This window comes from Alligator sinensis, unplaced genomic scaffold (assembly GCF_000455745.1).
Source record: "Alligator sinensis unplaced genomic scaffold, ASM45574v1 scaffold422_1, whole genome shotgun sequence".
In the NCBI taxonomy this organism is placed as follows: Eukaryota; Metazoa; Chordata; order Crocodylia; family Alligatoridae; genus Alligator; species Alligator sinensis.
Genome location: NW_005842323.1, coordinates 204,090 through 226,779, shown reverse-complemented (window position 1 = coordinate 226,779; position 22,690 = coordinate 204,090). Strand labels below are relative to the sequence as shown.

The 22,690-nt window shown below is 44.5% G+C and overlaps 1 protein-coding gene across 4 annotated transcripts in view; it reads right to left on the bottom strand.

Moving 5' to 3' along the window:
* The window catches only part of MAN1A2 (mannosidase alpha class 1A member 2), a 217,773-nt gene that overhangs the window by 38,204 nt on the left and 156,879 nt on the right, over positions 1–22,690 (bottom strand). For 2 of the 4 annotated variants that reach the window (XM_006028550.3, XM_006028551.3), the window contains 2 exons: positions 11,474–11,589; positions 8,520–8,739 (listed from right to left, as the gene is read on the bottom strand). In XM_006028550.3, the coding sequence (XP_006028612.1) occupies positions 8,520–8,739; positions 11,474–11,589 (336 nt within the window). Of the gene's footprint in view, positions 1–2,459; positions 4,189–8,519; positions 8,740–11,473; positions 11,590–22,690 lie in introns of all 4 variants that reach the window. The other 2 variants (XM_025209999.1, XM_014522227.2) reach the window with 2 other exon arrangements.

Here is a 22,690-nt window from a genome sequence, read left to right as displayed (position 1 = left end):
TAGGGAAGATACAGAGCAGTGATAGCACCCCCTGGCATTGGGGTAGTGAATGGGCAGCCTCACGCTTAATATATCATGATAACATTCAAATCATGACAGGCGAGTCACGGCAAACTGCCCTAGGCAGGTGGGTGGGATAACTCATGACCCCGACCCTGGGATCACAGTGATCCTGGAGCTTTTCCTCTGTGTGTGACATTGATGAAATATTATGTTCAATTCTGGTCTCCAGCTGTGCACCCCTAATGTCTCCTGGATGACCTCTAAGCGACAGATGTATTCAATTTAATGACCATTCAGGGTCTTGAGTAGATGCAGTTCTACTAGATACCAGTGACTTCTCTGGAGCTGAACTTGTAGATGGATAAGACCCATTATATAACCAGGAGGAGGATCTGAGGAATTGGCTCATACATTTTGCAGAAATCAATTAGTCGTATCTTAAATCGTAACCTGGCCAGACATTAATGCAATACATGACATCATAAAACAAGGAACAAGCTACAAAGTTATTCCACAAAAAAAGTGCAACAGGTTTGTTTCTCTCTACCAGCTTTGTGGCTGGTTCCTATCATGTCATTAACTGAATGTGTGGCCAGGTGCACTCTCATGGCTGGGAGCCTCATCAGCTGATCTGGGCTCCTGGTCACAGGAGCACACTATGCTCATACTATATATGATGCTGTGACCCTGCAGCTGGGAGCCCAGCCCAGCTGATGGGGTTCCCAGCCATGGAAGTGCAGCTCAGGTTCCTCCTGCACTGGCAATAAAGCATGATGGAATCCGATGCACGATCCCACAATCGCACCTCCTGGCACGCACATGCGGCACGGCAGGAAGCATGACTGTGTGGATTGTGCATCAGATACCATCATGCTTTTACCTATATATCTGCCAGGGGTCTAACTTATGGCCTACCTCTAATTTTAATGGACATCCCAAGAAATTCTATCACAATTCTGCAGAAGGACGCGCGTCCTGTTGATATCTGGTTCCCTCCCATGGTAACATTAATGGTTCTAAAGACTCCCTCTTGTTTAGGAATGGACTTCATTGTGGCCCACAGCACAATCCCACCATAATTAAGAACAAAAGTGCCATACTGGGTCAGCCCAATGGTCCATCTAGCCTAGTATCCTATCTCTGACAAATGGGAGAAGTGAACATTATAGAAGAAAAGCACAGAACTGGATCTCTCTAGAGTGATCTATCCCCTATTCAATACCCTTCCTGGCATCCACCATTATTTGGGTTAGAGATACCAGAGGAAACATCTCCAACCATTCTGTTCAATAACCATTAATAGATCTACCACCCATTAATTTATCCAGTCCCTTTTTGAACTTGACTGTTATCTGCCTCCACCACCTTCTGTGGCAATGAATTCCACAAGCTAACTACATATTGTACAAGTTAATTATCTACTAAACTGCTTTATTAAATGAAAAAAAAAAAGGGATTTGAAAACACAGACATTGAGTCCTGTGTTCTTGCAACAAGGTGATTAATAAATCTGTGCATACACCTCCATGCGGTCCAATTTCCTCCTAGAAAATATGCTGAGGGCTTATGTCCAGTCAAATTGGTTCCCACAAGTAGCAGTTCTCCAGATTTTTTAAAGGAGTCTTAAAAGCCCAGTGCAACTTACAACTGGCCCTTAATACCATTTAAGCTGTGCACCTTGAACTGTGCATCTGTGGACCTTGATGTCTTGGACAGAGTGTACAGAAGCTATGAATAGCTATTTCTCCAGTTTCCTCCTCTAGACATCACAGAAAATGGAGACACATACACCTTGTAGGATGAGTCTTCTCCTTAGCCTCCTCATCCCCCTTTTTTCCTTCCACAAAAATATTCCTGCTCTGTCTATGCCTTCTCACAGAAGTATCATTATCTGAGTAGCAAGAATATGGGAAGCAATACTGTCTCAGGAAGTGAACTGAAAACTTCACTTTCCTGATGCGGAAGCCACTGAAGCTGAGCACAGGGTCTGAGCAGCGTGCCTATTCTAAAGGCAGAGTAGACAAATCTGGTACAGAATATACAATAAACACACACCTGGAACCAAGGACTCAAACAGATCACAGCATTCCCGTATTGCAGAAGAAAAGGACACAGTCTATGAGCTGGACTTTTAAGGCCCTTTCCAAAAATCAGAGCCACTGCTTTTCACTCAAGACAGGGCAAAGCAATAACCCGCTCGGACAGCACTCTTCTCCTAGAAAAAGAAACTTCTAGTTTGGTGGTCCACTGGGGACATTCTATCCCCATTCTAACACACGCTACGTTGTTCAAATCCAGATGTTTTATCTGGGTACACATGGAACTGAGGAGCCTCAGTCTGAGCCAGTGGTTCTCAACTAGGGTGCCACAGCACCCTACTGAAGGGTGAGGTAGAACTGGTGCTGATGCTGCTGTGGCCAGGTGAAACAGCCCTGTGTGGTTATGTTTCCAGGTACCTGCAGAGCTCAATGAAGAAGCAGCTGCTTTGTAAGCCTAATACAGACAGGCAGGAGTACCCAGTTCCGAGTCCAGCTCCACAGGCACCTCCTGGAAACAGTAGCATGTGAGATAATTCCTCAGAGTAGTGGAGGCACAGCAGCTTGGAGATAAAGTTAGCAAGCTGAAACATTAGAACAGTGGTTATCAACCAGGGTGCTGCCAAATTCAGAAAAGTTATGGAGGGGTGCCCTGATTCTAAAATGGTTGAGAACCACTACTTTAAGCAGAAAGAGCAAACAGAGAATGTTTCTGAAATCACACAGTACTGTAGCTAAGTACAAGAATACTGACATCTCAATATTCATAGTCAATTTAAAGTTTATACAGAGGGACCCAGGGGAGTTTAGCACTGGTAAAATTATGGCATTTATTCCAGCACATAAATATATATTTAGGTAACAAAAGGAAACAAATAGACAACAATGCAAAATACATCTGATATACATCGTGATGAAAGACTAAGTGGGCTGAGATCTAGCCTGCAGTTCCAGTGGAGAGCACTGGGGGGGTGGGGAGGGGCTTTGCTGTAAATAGTTGTAGTAGATCGTTCCATAAGTAGAACACCTACATGCCCTTTTAACTCCAGGCAGATGGCAGTCGAGCCTATCAATAGGGCCCAAAGACTACTCCCCAATTGGTTCCCCATAATTTTGTTTCATGGTACTGGGCAAGTATTGTTCCCAGGTTATTACTATAGTTTTGTAACTGTTTTATGGCTAGTGTGGCTGACTGGGCCCAAGAAGAAATAGGGAGCCTGAGAGAGCTGGGGAGAGAGAAGACCCCAGGGTGGACAGAGTGGAGTCCGAGGAAGGACAGAAGGACCTGGAATGGCACAATAAAGACTGGTTATTTTTGAGCAGTCTATCATGCTGTTTCTGACATCAATATGCTGATACCCTTCCCCTTTAAAAGCTCCCCCTAAGGTGACCAACAAGAAGGAGCTCTCAGAGGCTGGAGGTGCTATGGATTGCCAGGGAAGCCAGGGACTAAGAAAAGCCAGGTCCTAAAGCGTGAAGCCACGTTGGGGCTGGTTGCAAGAGGTTCTCTCAGGAGGGGAAGACCAAACAAGGCTGCTTCTTGGGGAGTCCCAAAGAAGAGCTTTGCCCTTACCCACAAGAGGGACATTGATCCTACATGACTTTTGTATACAAAAGTGAAAAGTATGGGGAATAAAGAAAATGAACAGTAAGCCGCAGCCTGTGAAAAGAGCTATGACTTGACTGGTATCACAAAGACCTGGTGGGACAGCTCTTATGCCTGGAATGGCAACACTGAGAGCTACACACTTTTTTGGAAGGACAGGGTTGGGAGAAAAGGTGGTGGGGCACTGCCTTGTATGTTAAACACCCATACACTTGTTCCCTGGTTCAGGAGGATGGAAGATGACAATAAATCAGGATGTAGTTCGGTGAAGATAAAAGGTGACAAAAAGAGTATTGATATAATGATAGGGATTTAGTACAGGTCACAAAGTCAGGAAGAAGTGGATGAGGCACTCTTCAAGGTGACAAAATCATCAAAAAGTTATGGGATGGTACAGATGAGAAACTTCAATTTTCTTGACATCTGCTGTTCAGTCAAACATAAAATGCTGAGCCAGTTCCTAACTTGTGCAGAGGACAATTTTCTGTTCCAGACAATTGAAGGTCCAAATAAGGGATCATCTATCTTGGATCTTGTCCTGACCAATAAAGAAAAAATGGTAAAAGATGTGAAGGTGATGGAAAACTTAAAGAAGTGGTCACAATGTGACAAAATTCATGATCCTGAGACAGAAAAGCATAAAGACAACAGAATTAAAATGCTAGATTTTAAAAAGGTGGATTTCAGTTGACTCAAGGAGTTAATAAGCATGATGCCATGGGATGGAAGACTGGGTGCATCTACACATGTACTTTAATATGCAGCAGCCTATTTTACTGTGCATAAAAGCCTCACATCAAAAACCATGTTAATATGCTAATATGCAGTAAAATAGACTACTGCGCATTAGCCGTCAGTAAAAAAAAAAAGCGCTTTTTCTACTGTGCACTAGGGCAGCCTAATGCGCATGTATTTAGTACCTCACATTAGACATACTAAATTTAATGCACAATAGTAAAAGTGCATAATGAACATATAGATGTGCCCACTGAGGGATCAAGGTAACCAAGAGGGCTGGAAGCTTCTAAAGAAAGGGCACACTGTAGGAAGCCCCACAAAAAACTGTTCTGATACAATGGAAGCACCAGAACAATAGTAAGAGCCCAACGTGTTTCCACATGGAGCTTCTAGGATGCCTCATTGTAAAAGGAATTCATATAGGCAATAGAAAAATGGGCTGGTCACCAAGCAAGAAGCTACAGGGACAAAATCAAGAAGGCAAAGAAAAAAAAAGAAAGCTGAACCTGGTAAGGGAGGTTGAAGACAATAAGAGAAGGTTTTATAACTATGTTGAGCAAAAGAGAGAAACCAAGGAAGCTGTGGGTCTGCTGTAAACAATAGCCAGGGTGAACTTTTAACAAGATGCAAAGAACTCCATGATTACTTTGTCTCAGTCTTGAGGAAGTATTTAGCTGCAATTTGACAGCTAATAAGGAAGGGGAACAAGCTGAGCAATAAGATAACAAAAGAAACAGAGCTTCTGATGGGTCTGAATGAATTCAAGTCAGCAGGGCCTGATGAACTTCATCAACATGTTCATTAATGATTTGGATGCTGGCATAGAAAGCTTCTTGAGCGAGTTTGCAGAAGACATGAAATGAAAGGATTGTGAACAGACTGGAGAATGGGACTGCAATTCAGAAGGATCTTGACAGACTGGAAAGCTGGGCTGGAGCTAAAAGGATGAAGTTCAATGCTGACAAATGCAAGGCACTAAAACCTCAGGAAGAATAATCAAAAACCAAAATACAAAATGGGTGACAGATGGCCGGATGGCAGCACTATGGAGAAGGATCTGGGAGTCCTGGTAGATCAGAGACTCAGAAAGTCTGCAGTGTGGTGTAGCTAGACAAAAGGCAAAGGTGATTTTGGGATGCATCAATAGAAGCATTAGGGGCAACATACAGGACATGATAGTGCTCTACTTGGCACTGATTAGGCCTCATTTAGAGTACTGTGTGCAGCTTTGGGCTCAACATTTTACAAAGTAGGAAGGGAGTTACAGAGGGTCCACAGGCAGACAACAAAAATGATAAAGTGCTTGGAAGGCAAGCCAAATGAGGAGAGGTTGAAAGTAGTAAGCAGGTTCAGCTTGTAGAAAAGGCACAGAAGAGGGGACATGATAGCAGTCTTTAAGTTTCTTTATGGCAGCTATTAAAACGAGGGAAAGCACCTTTTCTCTCATGCTGCAGAGTAGGATGCAGACCAATGGCTTGAAGTTGCAGCAAAGTAGGTTCAGACTAGATATCAGGAAAAAACTTCTTCACTGTTAGAACAGTGAGGCAGGGGAACAGACTGCTAGGGAAGTTACAGAATTTCTATCACTCAAGATGTTCAAGAAGAGGCTGGATAAGCATTAGTCAGGCATGATCTAGCTATGCCTATGTTCTGCTTTGGGTAGTTCCCTTGCTTCTGAGCTTTGCCAATTGCCACATGGGGCCACGAAGGACTTTTTTCTCCCTCCTGTTGCTACTCTTGTCAGAGGGAGGGAAGGAGGAGTTTTGCCTTCCTCAAAAGCATTGGGTGTTGGCTGTAGCCAAGGCTGGGGACTTTGACTGGGGTGTGCCACTCTCCTGCTGGGACTTAAACCCAGAGGTTCCTGGCCATATTTAGGGTCAGAAAGGAATTTTACCCCATGGTCAGATTGGTACGTGCTGTGAGAGTTTTTTGCCTTCCTCTGTTGTAGGACGTGTGGTCCTGTTCCTTGCATCTCTCAAACATATTTTAACCTTTGCAGCAGCAGGATGTTGGCCTGCTTTGCCTGTGGCAGGCTAGGGTGTTATGGCTTTTCATTGTGTCAGAGTCCTGTAGTCTTCTCTAATCTGCTCAACTGTGTTCCTGGAAGTATTGTTGGTGCCTATGTGTACAAGCAGGAAAGGGTAGTGGTACGAAGCATGGATCAGTTCCGACAGTCATACAGGAACCGACTGCAGTAATCTCACAGCCATTTATCCATCCCCTTTGAGAACTTGTGAAGGTCAAGAAGTCCTGGATGATTGGAAAAGGGCCAGTATAATAACCATCTTTAAAAAAAGAGGAGGAGGATCTGGTAAATTATGGACCAGTCACCCTGACCTTGAAATTTGAAAGATCATGGAGTCAGTCCTCAAGGAATCTACTGTGAAGTACCTAGAGGAGAATGAGGTAATCAGAAACAACCAGCATGGATTCATCAAGAGCAGGTCATGCCTGACTAACTTGATTTCCTTTTTATAGAGAGACAGGCTCTGTGGATGAGGGGAGAGGAGTGGATGTGATATACCTTGACTTTAGCAAGGCTTTTAATACTGTCTTCATTCTCATTAACAAACTAAGGAAATACATACTACATAAAGGTACTATAGGGTAGATATTATAACTGCTTGGATCACCATGCTCAATAAGTAGTCTTCAATAGCTCAAAGTCTAGTTGGAAGGAGGTATCAAGTGGGGTTCCCCAAGGCTCTGTCCTGGGTCCAGCCTTGTTTAATATCTTCATTAATCAATTGAACAATGGGATTGAGTGTACACTTAGAAAATCTGTGGAACACACTCTGGAAGGTGAGGGATAGAGTCCAGAATGACATGGACAGACAAGAGAAATGGTACTCAAATCAACCAGATGAAATTCATAAAGGACAAGTGCGAAGTCCTGTACTTGGGACAGAAAAATTGCATGTGCAAACAGACTGGGGAATGACTGCTAGGCTGCACTACTACAGAAAAGGACAAGGGGTAACAGTAGACCAGAAGCTGACCATACAAGCCAACACTGTACTCTTGTTGACAAAAAGAGCCAAAAGCATGCTGGGTTGTATTATCAGAAGTGTCACTTCCAAATCGAGGGAAGTGATTCTTGCATTCTATTCAGCACTGGTGAAACTTCACTTGGAGCCCTGTATTCAGTTTGGGGCCCACAAACTGCTGAACTTTTTGACTATGAGGGTAATCAAGCACTGGAACAGGCTGCCTAGTAAAATTGTGGAATTTCCACCCCTGGAAATTTTCAAGAGCGGGTTAGACAGATACGTGACTAGGATGGGTTAGTTAGGGATGATTCTGCCCTGAGCAAGGGATTAGACTAGATGACCTTGTGAGATCCCTTCCAGGCCTACCTTCCTACGATCTTATGATCCCTATCCTCTCTATATTGACAATGCCTCCTAATTTTGTCTAATTAGCAACTTTTGCAGCACGCCTTGTTACCTCCTCTCTAGTCCAACAGTTTCTATTTCAGCACAATCCGTCTTCTCATCTTTGGTGAGGACTTCTATTCTACCCCCTTTCCAAATGACCTAATAATTTCCTATGTGGCATAATATCATTAATAAAAGTAATATACATTCCACATTTAAATTTGTACTCCATGTACAGTGTGTTTAAACTGAGCAGTGTCTCACTAATACACAGTGGCCGTGTCTATACAAGACACTGACAGCACATTTGTTACTGCATAGTCATTTAGTACTTACATACCCAAATACTAAATGACTGTGCAATAGCATCCCCAGTAGCATCCCCGTGATGCTGACTGCACAGTAGCTCGTTACTCCTGTGCAGTGGCATCGCATCATGCTTCATGCCATGCAACACTACTGCACAGTAAGTGTTCTATGTTGATGTGGCCACTATGTGAAAACTAAGGGACTTGAATGAAAAACATATGGAGAATTAGTTAGGGATAGACACAAGAAGATGAACAAATGTTAAAGAATTACCAAGTCTGATCCTACATTTGTTTATATTGGTGAATATCAGGAGTAACTTCACTGAAGTCAAGACATTTTAACTGGCATAAATATGGTGTAAGTGAGACAAAGATCAGGCACATGCATCTTGAATAATCCCACCACCTCTCTTTCCTGTGAAATTTTTAGATCAGTAATGACTCTTACTTGTTCTGTCGTATGACTCATGACATGTATGTGCAATCTCAGCTCCAAGTTGCAAATAGTGTCCAGCCTTATCATCTCTGGAACCATCTGCTCCAAGTGCAAACATTCCCCCAGCAAAGCAGGTGAGGTGGCCCATTTTTCTTTCAAGATGCCCATTTTTCCATTCTCCAATGAAGGTCAGTCCTCCATTGGACTTTCTGATAAGATGCTTTTCGATGGCCTAAAAGGAGATTGGGAAAGCCTTCAAGTATTCTTTTTTCTAATTCATATTAGCTAACATATTATGCTTTAAAGCTGATATATAATGTTATGTTAAATACAATTTTAAAACAAGAATATTTTTTTCTCTTCCCTGCCAAATTTTATTTATAAATGTGCTCTATTCTTTAGAAATCAAGGGGTTAAGAGTCACAACATTCCCAAAGCACAGGTTTTGATAGCACTTGAAAAATTACAGACTTCTCTAAGGAGACCAGTCACTGAAAGGAGACAAAGACTAGCATCCTCTTGGTCAGGATTAAAGAACATCCCCAGAGAAGAAGAGTAAATCGAAAAATAGTGAAAAGAAGCGTAAATAGAAACTGTGAGATTATTCTTTGTAAACACACTAAGAAGGCCTGGTATCTTTATCCCATAATATCTTGGACCTGTGGCTTGGATGGAGACAGTTTATGTTGGCAGGCCCAAATTAAGACCCTTCCCTACAAAAATATGTTAGTAGTGCTACTGGAATATTTTCTGGAGTTAATTTGGATAGTTTGACACTATGTGAATAGAGTCTCTAATACCAGAATCCACTCAACATGGTGGCTGCACAGACGGAGGTGCAGAACTTTGCTGTGACACAGAGATTATGGGCAGGAGCAATGTCATGGTATGGCAGAGTCTGAAGATAAAAAAAACCAAAACTACATCCTGATCTTGTTTTAGCTTTCTGATAATTCCATGACTCATTGGGTTTTACAGGAATGGTAACAGAAGCTCCAAATCTCAGAGCCCCATGGAGGGAGGAACACATCTGGGGGTGATCAGAGCCCCTAAACCAGTCATAGAAATGGTTACACTTTTGGCTCAACCTGGTATTGAATAGATGCAGAAAAGAAAGACTCTTTGTAGAATATCATCTGTATTACTGTCTAGTCATGATTGTTAGCAAGCTCACTAACAGTCATTACTGTAACAAAGTATTTTCTTCAATAAATGTTTCATATTATGCTGAAAATCTGAGACTGATATTACACATTAAACATGTACACTATTCTTGTGCCATTGTTCAGCTTGTGCCATTCTGCAAATTAGGGGCAGAATGTGCTATGGCATTACTAAGAAGCCTGAGAGCATACTATGCCTCCCTCGAGATATTTCAAAGATTAACAGACAACTAATGAAACTCTGTGTTCTAAAAGGACATGTAGGTGGTGACTGGATTCATCATAGTGAACCACCTAAACATTCATTCACAATTTTTAAAGAAACCTGTAATGAATGCCCTGACACTTCACAAGAAGTACTATCCTCCCCTGACAGGACCCGGAAGAATAAGATTAAGCCATAAATCAAACTAGGATAGGACAAGTGACACAAAACAAGCATCAGGAGATGAAAGACTTCACCTTAATTTTCTAAATCAGGGGTGTCAAACTCATCTGGCCTCATGGGCAGGATAAGTAGTGTGGGACTGGGCCAAGTAGTGTGGGACAGAGCCCATGGCGCCCTCCCTCCCTGCCCCATGCTGGATCCACTCCAGCCTGTTCAGGACCCGGCAAGAAGAGGACCAGGATCCTGGCACCTGGCTGCCACCAGGGGAACAAGCCACAGTGACAAGCTTCTTTCCATGGTGCTGCTGGGGCTGCAGCACTGCTGTTCTTTTCCAGGTGCTCGGCAGTCAAAGCAGTGAGAATCACTGCACTGGAGCCCCAGCAGCATCACAGCATCTTCCTGTGGATGCAGCCAAGCATCTGAGTGAGAGCTACAGCACTGGAGCCAAAGCAGCACCATAGCTTCTTCCTGCAGCTGCAGCCAAGCACCCAAGAGAAAGCAGCAGTGCCAGAGCGCCAGCAGCACTGTTGCTTCTTCCCATGGTGGCAGTCAAGCTCCTGGGTGACAGCTGCAGCACTGGAGCTCCAGCAGCACTGTGGAGAAAAGCCCAACATTATGAACACTTGGTTACCACTGCGGGAACAAGCCATAGTGCCAGGCTTTTTCCTGCAGTGCTGCTAGAGCTCCAGCACCATAGCTCTCACCAAGGTGCTTGGCTGCAACTGTGGGAACAAGCTACCACGTTGCTCCGGCTCCAGCACCGTGGGTCTCATTCAGGAGCTTGGCTGCTGCTGTAAGATCATCTCACATTGCAACCATAGCCAGGGCAAAAATCTGTGAGCCAGATGACCTAGCTCTGTGAGCTATATGATTGACATCCCTGTTCCAAGTCATAGCATTTTGAAGTTAATATTTTTACTATAATAATCCAAGCCAAATGAATTTTACAACAGTATTCTTTTAAAGCTACAAACGAGGAAAGGTTTCATGGTTGATAATGTTTACTCGCTTCCTTATACAGCTAAATTACTTACCTTCATACACATAATAGAACAGTTAAATTCTTGTGCTTTCCTGCTTATTCTAAACCAGGGGTCACCAACCAGTTGATCCCAAATTGACTAGTTGATTGTGGAGCCTCTGACAGTTGATCTCAGTCTGTCAGAGGCCCTACAATCGGGAGCAGCAGGACACACGTGGCTGGGCTAAGCCATGCCCCCTGGGCCAGGCTGGGTGAGTGGGGTCAGAGTCTGGGTGGCTTGTCCAGGAGGCAGGGGGGGCTGGGCAGGGGGCAGAGTGGTAGATCCTGGGGTGCTCTTTACTTACAAAAAATGATCTTCACCATCTTCACTGTTCTAAGCAGTTTCTAAAGTGACTATTTCATTATACAGAAAGAGTGAGTGGATTGTAATCACCTCAATTGCATCGTCATACATCTTCCTTGCCTCGGTGTCCCTCTTGTCCGACATCAGCCAAGCTTTCAATAAATATTCATAAAAACTGTCTCCTAGCCCACCCACAGATGTGTGATCTGTAACAGAGAAAGGAAGGATTAAACAGTCAGACATTTTAATGCAATATCACCTTGCATTTGTTGAGAGAAAAATTCTGTACTTTGTTTAAACCCTGAACATTTTAAAACCATCATTATTTTAATCTATTCCAGCACAGCATGTAATAACCATTTCCTGTCCAAACTTTCATTTCATATTCTAAGAATGTCTCCCCACAAAAAAAACAACAACAACAACAAAACCCCCACACTTTTCCTACTATGTATGCTTAATATTCATCACATGGCACAATTCACTTACTAAAGTTACTCCTCCCATGTCACAGATTTAATTGAAACAACATTTGGCTCTATTACACAAGACATTTTTTCTTGGCAGCTCTTTAATAAATAAAAATGGATAATAATAAAAACATCTTTGATTCAGCGTACAAGATGTAATTAGAACATATGGCTGGATAAATTGCCACAGACCATATGGAATCTGGTCTTTCCACAAGATTTCATTTCACACAGAATAGTTATTTACAGAACAGAGAAAATGTGACAATATAGTCTCTAATTCTTTCATAATTAGAAAGGAGGCAATTTTTATAGGGTAAACTGCAAGCCTTGTTCATTCACTTGTACACTTAGCTGTGCGTCTTGCCCATTATTAGGGTAGAGAAAGATGTAATAACTGAATCATTCCAAAATGTCAGTCATTAGGAATTAGGATTGGTTCATAATTAGGATCGGTTCACAATCATGTGAAGTGCTGTGGCTCCAATACAAGGGGGTGGTAGTGAGCACTCTGCCCCACATGCCTCACGGTAGTTGAGTAGGGGGTAAATGCTTGCAACCATGCTTTGAGAGTCCTGGGAGTATCTGACCTGTGGCTGTGAATGTGTTATTTTTCTGCTTTCCTTGCTTCCTAAACATGATTTCAATAAAATTTCAATAGCCTGCAAATGACCAATCTGCAGTATGCTCTCCTGACAATAGGGGAGTATTGGGGAAAGGAGTGCTTAGACCCATACTTTTTAGTTCCCAATGAATCAGAAGGAAGTTAGCTTGTTAGAAAAAAGTTGTTAGCTGATTGTTGGAACGACAGCTTTTCTTGAACAAGCAGTCGAAGGGAACACACAAATATAACAAAAAGTACCAACAAAAGGAAAAGGCTGGGCTCTAGAGTTCTGACTAAATACCAGAGTGGCCAGTTGCAGCACTGTGTGAGAGATGGGAGGGAGAAGATAATCAATGCGCTGTGAGATGCATGGAAGACTGACGAGACCCATGGTAAAGCACGCTTGGTATCCACACATCACTGTGAATCAGTTCACAGTAAACTTCTTCAAAATAGTACTTGATTTTCCAGGTACACTTCTGAATCATTGCAGACCACTTTAAATGGGTTTAGCAGGCTTGTATGCCTGTCCACTTCAGGTTTAAATCATATTTAAACCATACTATTATATGTGCCCATACCCTTAGACTAACCAAAACAGATCTCCTAAAACAAATACATCCTTGTCACTGTGACATTACAAGAGCTGCTTCACATCAGAAGCCACATTCATCATGAATATATTGGTCATATGCACCAGGGTTGCCAACCTAACACTTTCTTTTTTTTAAACGATAATCTGCAAACTTTTTACCAAACTTTCTTACTGACGTATATTTTACATAATGTGAACGCAATCCTTCTTTTAGGCCCCAAACAAGAGCTAGGCTCAAATTTAGGGATTTAACACGAACCATGGTAAAAAGTTAAACGTTTGTAGATTATCAGTTAAAAAAATTCTTCGGTTTGCAACCCTGTTTGGCTGCAGCAACAGCTTTACACCATGCTGCCTGTACTGCAGGGATCCCACACACACCCCTATACCCTGATGCTGACCATACCACTTTCCCCTCAGCACAATCCCACAAGCCTTACTCCCACCAGCTCCCCACAACTTCCTGATACAGACCCCCAAAGGAGGACTACTGGTTGCCCATCTACAATCCAGCAGTGTTACAGGCAGTCCACATGGCTTAGGGGGTGGGGGGACGGGCTATGTGGCTACTAAGCCCTGAAAGAATGTTCCCTGCAGGGTGCTGCACTCCTGTTCAGACACTAGGTGACACTGCTCTTTTCCATCTGTCCTTCAACATTCAGGCTTGTTCAGAGACGGATAGTCAGTCAAGCTCCCAGTTGCTTAGTTTTTTTGTTTGCTTGTTTGTTTTGTAACAAATTGTACAGATAGATGTCTTTAGCCCACTGCCCCCAACCTTTTTTTAAATTTTTTTTTACTGGCTGTCTGTAAATTTATAATCCCTGATATGCAACCCTGATATGCACTTGCAAGTAAAAAGTACAGGCATCTGGAGACAACCACCTTCTGCCACAATCATTGGGGTCAGTAAGCTGCAGACCTTCCACCACAGGCCTCTGCTGGAGTGTCAAGATCTTGAAGAGGGAAGGAAGCATCACACCCAGACACCCTACTCAACTGTGATATCAGCTGCTGCCCCCTAGCCACCCTGATAGAGGCAGTTGCTTTCCCAACCCCTATGATCTCTTTAAACCAAAAAGGCCCTTAGGGTCTACCATTCCTCAAAATTACCAGCTGACTCTAGCTCTCAATGGTGGTAACTCTGACCAGAACCCCTCCAAGTATTTAGGCTTCCTGTAGATTGGGAAAATGGTGCTTCTGTGATGAAAGTACAGAGATGTATCCACTGCCAGTTTTGTACAGCTTACTACAAAACATTTCTCAGTAATTTAAGATGGTCTTTTTGCCCTTCCTCAATGAAACAAAAAAAAAAAAAAAAGAGAGGCTTCTGGGGCTTGGACAGCAAAAGGAACAGAGGAGCCTCAGGCAGTCTTCCTATTCTGCTCCTATTTCCTGTGTTCTAGTGGTTCTGCTTCTTTTGCTACCCCTGGTCTCCACTACCTTACTTCCATTGACCCTTCTTAGTGGGTCACTGAAACCAAGGAGGACAGGCAGAAAAAGGTCTCTAGACTCCCCTTCACGTATCTGACTGATAAAAGTGAAAGTATATGCCTTATTTCAGGGGTAGGCAACATTTTTTGGCCGGAGTGCCAAAAAAACCAGTGTCTACCTCCGAAGGTGCCGGAGTACCGGCATGCCAGAAAAACAAAATTGGGGGGAGGGGGGACTACATGGCAGGACACACTGCATATCAGTATATTTAATAATCATAAATGTTGCCTTTGTTGTTGTGTACTTTTTTTTCTTAAGCATGTTGCAGTGAGAGAGAAAGAGAGAGAGAGAGAGAGAAATAAGAAAAAGAATAGAGAGAGAAAGAGAAAGAAAAAAGAGGAAAGAAAGGAGAGCAGAGCGAGAACGAGGCACATACACACACACAGAGAGAACCACATATGCACACGTACACACACAGAACCACACGTGCACCAACACAGAGAACCAGAACAGACGCATGCACTCACACATCCAGAACCAGACATGTGTGCACACAGAACCAGATGTGTGGGTGCACAGAGCTGGGCTGCTGGGCCACCGAACAAAGTCCAACCCAACAATGTCTTGGGCCTCCCAGAGCCCCTGTGCTTCCCTGGGGAGCCAGCCCCCAGGCTGCAGCGTGGCCAGCCAAGGCCCCAGCTCAGAGCCTGCCCATCAACCCAGCCACCCACCCACTCCACACAGCTAAGCCCGCAAAGGTGCAGCGCTCCTGGCAAGGGGCAGTGCCAGCCTCATCTTAGTACGGGGGCTGAGCCAATGCTGAGCTTGGAGTGGGTGGGAATCAGGCAGGCTCAGCTGCAAGCCCTGTTGCAAGCAGCCTGGGCTCCGTAGCTGGCAGCAGCTACCCAGAGCTGGGGCTGGCTGCAGCTAGGAGACTGCAAACAGCTGCACGCAAGCAGCTCAAGTCTCCTCACGCCTTGGGAGTACCTGCGCCTCACTTTCCCCATTTACCGAGGAATACGTCTCTGGCAGCAGTATGGAGCATGGGCTACAAATGCAGAGGGGACTTATGACAAATCTTCCCCCCCACCAGGCACAACTGTTTGCAGCCTGCCTGCTGCTTGCTGAAGTGGCCCAGAGCCCAGGCGGGGGGCGGGCCTGAGGCAGCACAACCTTGGCCCCTCCTCTGCTACCAGCACAGCTGATGACTGGGCTCCGGAGCTCGGAGCAGCTGCTTGTAGCCCGCCTGGGCTCTGGGCCACTTCAGCAAGCAGCAGGCAGGCTGCAAACAGCTGTGCTGGGCTCCACAGCTCCAGCATCAGCTCCATGCTGGCGGTGACTGCGCGCACACCTTGGAGCGGACAGTGGGGATAGGACCTGGCCCTGAGGCAGCGCAGCCCTCCCGCTGTCTACTCCGAGGTGCGTGTGCAGTCACCGCCGGCATGGAGCTGATGCCGGAGCTGTAGAGCCCGCACAGCTGTTTGCAACTGCCCAGAGACTAGGCTGGCTACAAACAGCTGTGCTGGGCTCCGGAGCCCCACCATCACCTCTTTTTTGGAAAGAGCCCTAGGGGAAAGACCAGGGTTGCGCTGCCTCAGACCCCTCTTACTGCCTGCTCCCAGGTGCCTGTACACGCGCCGGTACACAGCTGATGCCAGAGCCTGGCACAGATATTTGCAGCCTGCCTGCTGCACCCAGCCCCGACTCTGGGTAGCTGCTGCCAACCACGGCGCCCGGGCTGCTTGTAGCAGAGCTTGGAGCTTCCCAGCCACCGCTTGAGAGCAGTCCGGGCTCTGTGGTTGGCAGCAGCTACCCGGAGCCGGGGCTGGTGGTGGCATGCCAAGCATGGTGCACGAGTTAATTTTGCTCAACACACGTGCCAGGGAGTTGCCAACCCCTGCTTTATTTCTTCTTTTCTCTCTCACTATCCCTTATGCAATATTGTCAAAACTCAGGTCATTAAAAAAAAAAGTCAAGTAATATTGGATTTATTTCATTTGCCATCTAGTTCTGAATCATCAAATTATGCTCAGGTCATGTTTTCAAATCTCAGCCACCACATGGACTAGAAACTACTTTTTCTTTTAATAGACACTGAGGTTCTCATAATCACACAAACCAAGAGCTGGTGCTTTAAGAAAAACATCAAATACCACAAGAGTAACGACTAAACTACAAGACCTAGCAATACTTCTCTGGATCCTCATTAGGGCTACATTAATTTACTTTTTTTATTTTATTTTTTTATTTTTACTTTTTACCATTACCAAATAATGGGGTATTTTTCCTCCAAAAAACCCACCTTCTGCAATGACCCTCTTCAACAAATTAAGGGATTTTTTTCACAGGGGGGGGGGGGGGAAGGAATTTATCATAAGTCCCCCTCTGCATTTGTAGCCCATGCTCCATAGTGCTGCCAGATACGTGTTCCTTGGTAAATAGGGAAAGTGAGGCAGGTACTCCCAAGGCTTGAGAAGACTATTCCTGCCTGGGAATTCCTGGGGTGTACAGAACCAGGCCCCTCAAACCTGAAAGGCCCATGCCCCAGGGAAGCTGGAGAGCCCAGACAGCTTCATGCTGCCCAACCTCTTCTACCCTAAGCAAACAGATGTGGGCCTCTATAAACCAGCTTAATTTATTACTACCTTCTGTTGCAGCCAAAGATTTGAGGATTTGTGACAAGACAAAAAGTATGGACATCTGTTTGCTTTCACTTTTGCCACCATAAACATTTTTATGGAGGCATAAAGGTGACATCTGTCATGGACTCTTTCAAAATAAGTCAATATTCTACCAGGCTCATTTGTGTGCCACTCTTAAATAAGTCTATGCATGGGTGACACGCAATAAAGTCTTGCCCTCCTTCCTGGATAAAAGGCAGGGGATCTGAAGGAGGAGTGGTTTTTTTAGGTATGCAGGATTTACCTAGCTTGCACAGACATTTTGCATGTCAATAAGATGAAGGCACAGCACTGTCACAGGCAGAATAAACTTAACATTCCAGGAGTCTAGAGAAGAAACAACAATAATCAGGTGAACCTGAAGCAAAGCCTATGGTTTTTTTCCCCTCTTCGCCCAGAAGCAAAGGAAGGTCCACTGGTCAAGAATGGGAAGATAGTCTATAAGATGGTGATACCACATGGTGCAGACAAAAAACATGCCTGGGACAGGAGAGAAGGTATAAGGCAAGACAGGACAGCCCCTATGTTGCTCTCTCTCTCTCTTTTTTTTTTAGGGGAAAAAAAAACAAAAGAAAGGAAGAGAAAAAAAAAGGCAATAACAAAAAATAACCCCTCAAAAGAAGGGCTCTGAGAGGTCTGCAGGCTTCAAGAAGCATACATCAACAGGAGAGTGCATTCCATGTTAAGCCAAGCAGCTGAAGGGCAGGAAGTGAAGACTGCCATTTGTAGCCCTGTAGTACAGTATGAGGAGAGATGGAATTAGGGCAAGCAGTATGGGTACTACTAGAGCTTAAATGTCTCTGAGCTTGAGCGCTTGAGGCACTTGTTTACTCCTAGTGAGGATGTGCATATGAGAAAAAAGCACTTGAAGGAGAACTCGGGGTTCCACAAGAGAAGCAGCAGTGCCGTGGCACAGAGGAGCCTAAGTCCCCTCCCCTACAACCGTCTCCAGGGTTGCAGCAGGAAGGGGCTTGCTAAATAGGGGAGCAGCATTAGTAGTGATATCCAGCTCCCAGGCTGCCCTGCTACCAATCCCCAGAAAGACTACACATTCTCTGGTGCACTTTTTCTTCTTGCGACTAAGCTGTGGCTCAAATGGGTGGAGAGATTTAGGTTGTCCCAAACTAAAATGTTTTGTTTTTATTTTCCTGAAAGAAAATTCTACTGAAAAATTTTCTTGGAAAAAGCTTCAATGAAAAAAAACTACCTTTTTCACAGGAAAATATTTCATTGGAAAATGTTCAAGCACAACTAATTCTACTCGTCTTGTACATCATTCTACTGAATCAGAGGCAGTCATATCTTTTGAATTATTGATGGAATAAAAGACTGATCTTAAGAGTTATATACTAGCTGTGTTTAGGGATTATCTAGTGATATAAACTGCAACTGGCTACTGCCCAAATGTTTTCCTTTAGCCTGTTGCAAAAAAATATTATCAAGTTGTTCATAGATATTTTGTACATTTTAAAGGAATCAAATGTGTTATACATTATGTTTACAAATACTATTTACCCAGTTCTATAATTGACACATCATTAAAACATCACATTTTGGGACAGGCATATACCTGATCCAGTGCATAATGCCTCATGGGAACTATGTGAACTGCAACTACCCACCAGAATGAACTCAGGAAAAAATATAAAGAACAGAGATACACATACGTCATACAGCACATTTTTCACAGAACAACCACTCCCTTTCTGACCTCAGTATCCTTGTGCTAAAGGGAAATCTACTAAGCACCTTTAAAAGGCAATCTTAGGAACAAAAATTCAGAAAGCTAGGAACTAGGACACTAGGAACCAAGGACTGAATTGCCAATATTAATTTTGACACACTATAATCTACCTCTGAAAGTCTGATAATCTCTGCCCTTTTGATAGATCTGAATCTCCCAGTAATCAAGCTTCTTTTCTTCTACTAATTGTTTGTCTGCTACCCCTGGGAATTTCTCCCCCCTCCAATTTCACAGCTCTCCCCACTTTTCTTTACAAATCCTGTGCTTGCCTTCATCCTCAGACCTGAGGAAGAATGAGTTGCATTCAAAAGCTTGTCTAATTTTATCACAACTACGCAGTTGGTCTACTGAGAGAGAGATATCACCAAAAAAAAATCTTGCCTCTCCTATAAAATAAGTGAAAAGCGTTTCATAATAACTTCTTAATGCAGGTTTATTTCCAGCTAGACAAATCTAGAAAGGAAGAAAAAAAAGCATTGTCAATATGCTAGAGGTCACATTTTATCAATTTACAGAATATTTTTAGGCATGCAGTCCTTTCAATGGGATTGGAAGAGATGCACAGTAACATATTTTTTTCATTCCCCATTTTTATATTTAAGCCCATACTCCCGATTATTATATTAAGTGATCCAGTCTATTTAAAATATACTTTTACTTTAAAATCTGATATGGTGCTACGGTTACAAAAACCAGCTAAGATTATCTTGAGTGAAAGCAGTTAGTAATAACACGGCTGGACGTGGAGTGGCAACAACCACAGTGTGCAAGCTTCCCCCACCCCCTGCGTCTGGCTGGGCAGGCGGCGCCTGCGTCTGGCTGGAGAGGCGGTGCCTGCACAGCAGCACGGGACTGTGCATGATGGTGCTCTATCCCTGCCTGTCCACGCGTACCCCCTAGAGCCTTCTCAAGTAGCCCCAGGGGTACATGTTCCCTCAGTTGACAACTCCTGCCCTAATTCACTAATTTCCATTCTTTAGATCTTTGTCCATTTCCTTTGGTCTGCCACCACCCTCATCCTGAAAGTCCGACTGTCATTTCAAAATAAAATATGAAAAAATGAGGGTCACTTTCCTGTAACTGGAGGTCTCAACACTGTTTTCTGTGCATTTACACTTTTGAGTTATATTGATTAGTCATCTTTGACTGCTGGAAACTTTCAGTAGCAGTCCCCATTCAAGACCCCTCACACCTCTTGCCTGTGCCCTTGTGGTTCAGAACATTAGCGGCCAGTACTGAGAAAGCCGTCCTGGACACACTCATTGCCTTCTATATTCAAAAATGAAATCAGGACTAAGGAAGTAGAGAAAGGCAGGCAGGGAGTATAAATGTACAGAACCCACACCTCAAACTCTGCTTATATGTAAGTAACTATTTCCTTTTTGGCTTTCTTAGGAGTTGGGAGAATACTATTATTCCCCCTGGATGGTGGGGCAAAGACCTAGTTAAAGTGAGGTTGCAATACTGCCCTATCCTACTGTGTATTGGATCTACACACAAAGGAATAACCTTTTACAACAGTATGACTCAAGCTCTGGGTGGCAGTTCTAAGAGGTTTCAGAAGGCTCAATGAAAGAATACCCAACTACAGTGGTTTAAACTTTCACCTATTGTGCCCCCACAGGCAGTTACAGCAGAGCTGCTGGCAGAGTAAATAAATGGCCCCTTTTAAGCTTGCAGTAAAGAGTTCATCTGCCAATACCTTAATCCAGGGGTAGGCAACGATTTTTGGCTGGAGTGCTGAAAAAACCACAATGTCTACCTTGGAAGGTGCTGGAGTGCTGACATGTCAGAGCCCTGGAGCAGCTGTTTGCAGCCTCCCAGCTTCAGCTGGCCGGTAGAGCCCGGTCTGCTTGCAACAAGGTTTGCAGCCTCCCAGCCGCCTGCTTGGAGCAGCCTGGGCTCCATGGCTGGCAGCAGCTGCTTAGAGCCTGGGATGGCAGTGGTGTGCCAAGCAAAATGGCCTTGAGTGCCATGCTCGGCATGCATGCCAGGGGTTGCTGACCCCTGCCTTAATCGGTACATAATGGGGTCAAATTGACTGTCTGAGAAGAAGTCCCCAGTAAAGCCTAAGGAAAAATATTCATTGACTTATGGACTCATTATAACAGAATTCTGTTACCACCTTAGGGAAAATTTTCAGGTGTGGATGAAAGTGCAGTCTTGGGACTGGAGCTGACAATAAGCTGACTGTCAACACTGGCCCAGAGAGCCCCAGGGTTCAGCTGTCAGGCCCAGGGTTGATAAGAAGCTGACTGCCAAAACTCATGCCTGGCAGCAGTGGCTGGAATGTCAGATGCAACAGATCAGAGGCTCCTAGCAGGAGGATCAAAAGAATTCCCTCTGCTGGGGACTTGAAACCCCACTGAGAGCCTCTATTTCCTGCAGCTGGCAGCCTGGCCAGAACTGCCAGGCATATGATTTAAAGTTCCTAGCAGGAGAAGCATTTTGGCTCAACCCCAGCCTACTGACAGTCTTGGGCTACAGCCAACTATCAGCTGATTATCAATCTCAGGGCTGGAACTATGCTGGGGCAATATCCAGACCCTGGTACAGTCCCAACCCCAAAACCATCAATCACCTGATTGTCAGACCTAGGCATATATTACATTTAATATTTAAGGCACATACCAACCAGCAGCAAAAATGTTCTATATTATATATAGAATATTTTTATGCATCATTTGCCATTTTAATTATGAAAATTATGACAAATTTATAAATGTTCCATACATAGAATCTAATTATTGGAGGGTCATTTTTATATTCAGGGTTGTCTTATACAGTGATTTTCAAGACTCAAAAGAAGAATTGAGAATATACTTAATATAGGATATACTGACCTAAAGGATGCAATTGGGTTAAGGGTTTGTGCACTATTATGCAACGAATGGCTGGTACCTTAAGATGAAACGGAAGTGCAAATGTTTATAATGGGCAAGGTTCATTAAACAGAGGAAGGTAAGCTTTTAGCTCCCTTTTCCTCCCAAATTCAGCTGCTTCTACAGGTTCCTAAAGTGCAGGCTTGCGTAAGTCAAGGGAACCATAGGAGGAATGTGAAGCTGGGAAGGAAAGGGAAAACACTAATAGGAAAATCACTGGTTGATCTGTAGGACAGAGACTTAACTGGTGTTGGTCCAAATCTGTTGGAATGATTAGACTTAGGGGAGCACTGATAGAGATTTTTGGGGCTGATACCGATAGCAATTTAAGGAGGCATATCAGCCAATACCAACCCAATTTCCAATACCAGCACAGCAGCTTGAAGAGCAGTGCCCACATGGTAAGTCTGTTATGGTGGAAGAGGAGGGGAGAGGGAAGGGGCATGAGAGGGCAGATCAAATCCCCTGTGGTGAGGAAGGGAGTGGGGCTAGGGCTGCCCAGCTGGGGCAGGGCGCATGGGCATGGGACGGAGCTGTGACTTGTCCAGGAGGCACAGGGAGGGGGGGGAGCTGTCACTCATCTGGGAGCCGCTTGTCCAGCAGCTCCTGCCCCTGCTGCTTATCCGGGAGGGCCTGGGGAGGCATATGCCCCTGGATCTGCGCAGGGGGGGCAGGGCGGGTGTGCGGGGTGAGGGAGTATGTCGATGTGTGCGTGGATGTGGGGTGTGGGTGGCTATGGGGTTTGTGGGGGGTAGTGTGTGGGGGAAGGGTGGCTTGGGTGTGTGAGAGGGTGTGGGTGCATGTGTATGGTGGGGTATGCATGTGGGACTTACCCTACAAACACTCACTCACTCACTCCTCTCTGCCTCTAGTCCCTTCCCCCCCCCCCCCAGGGACCCG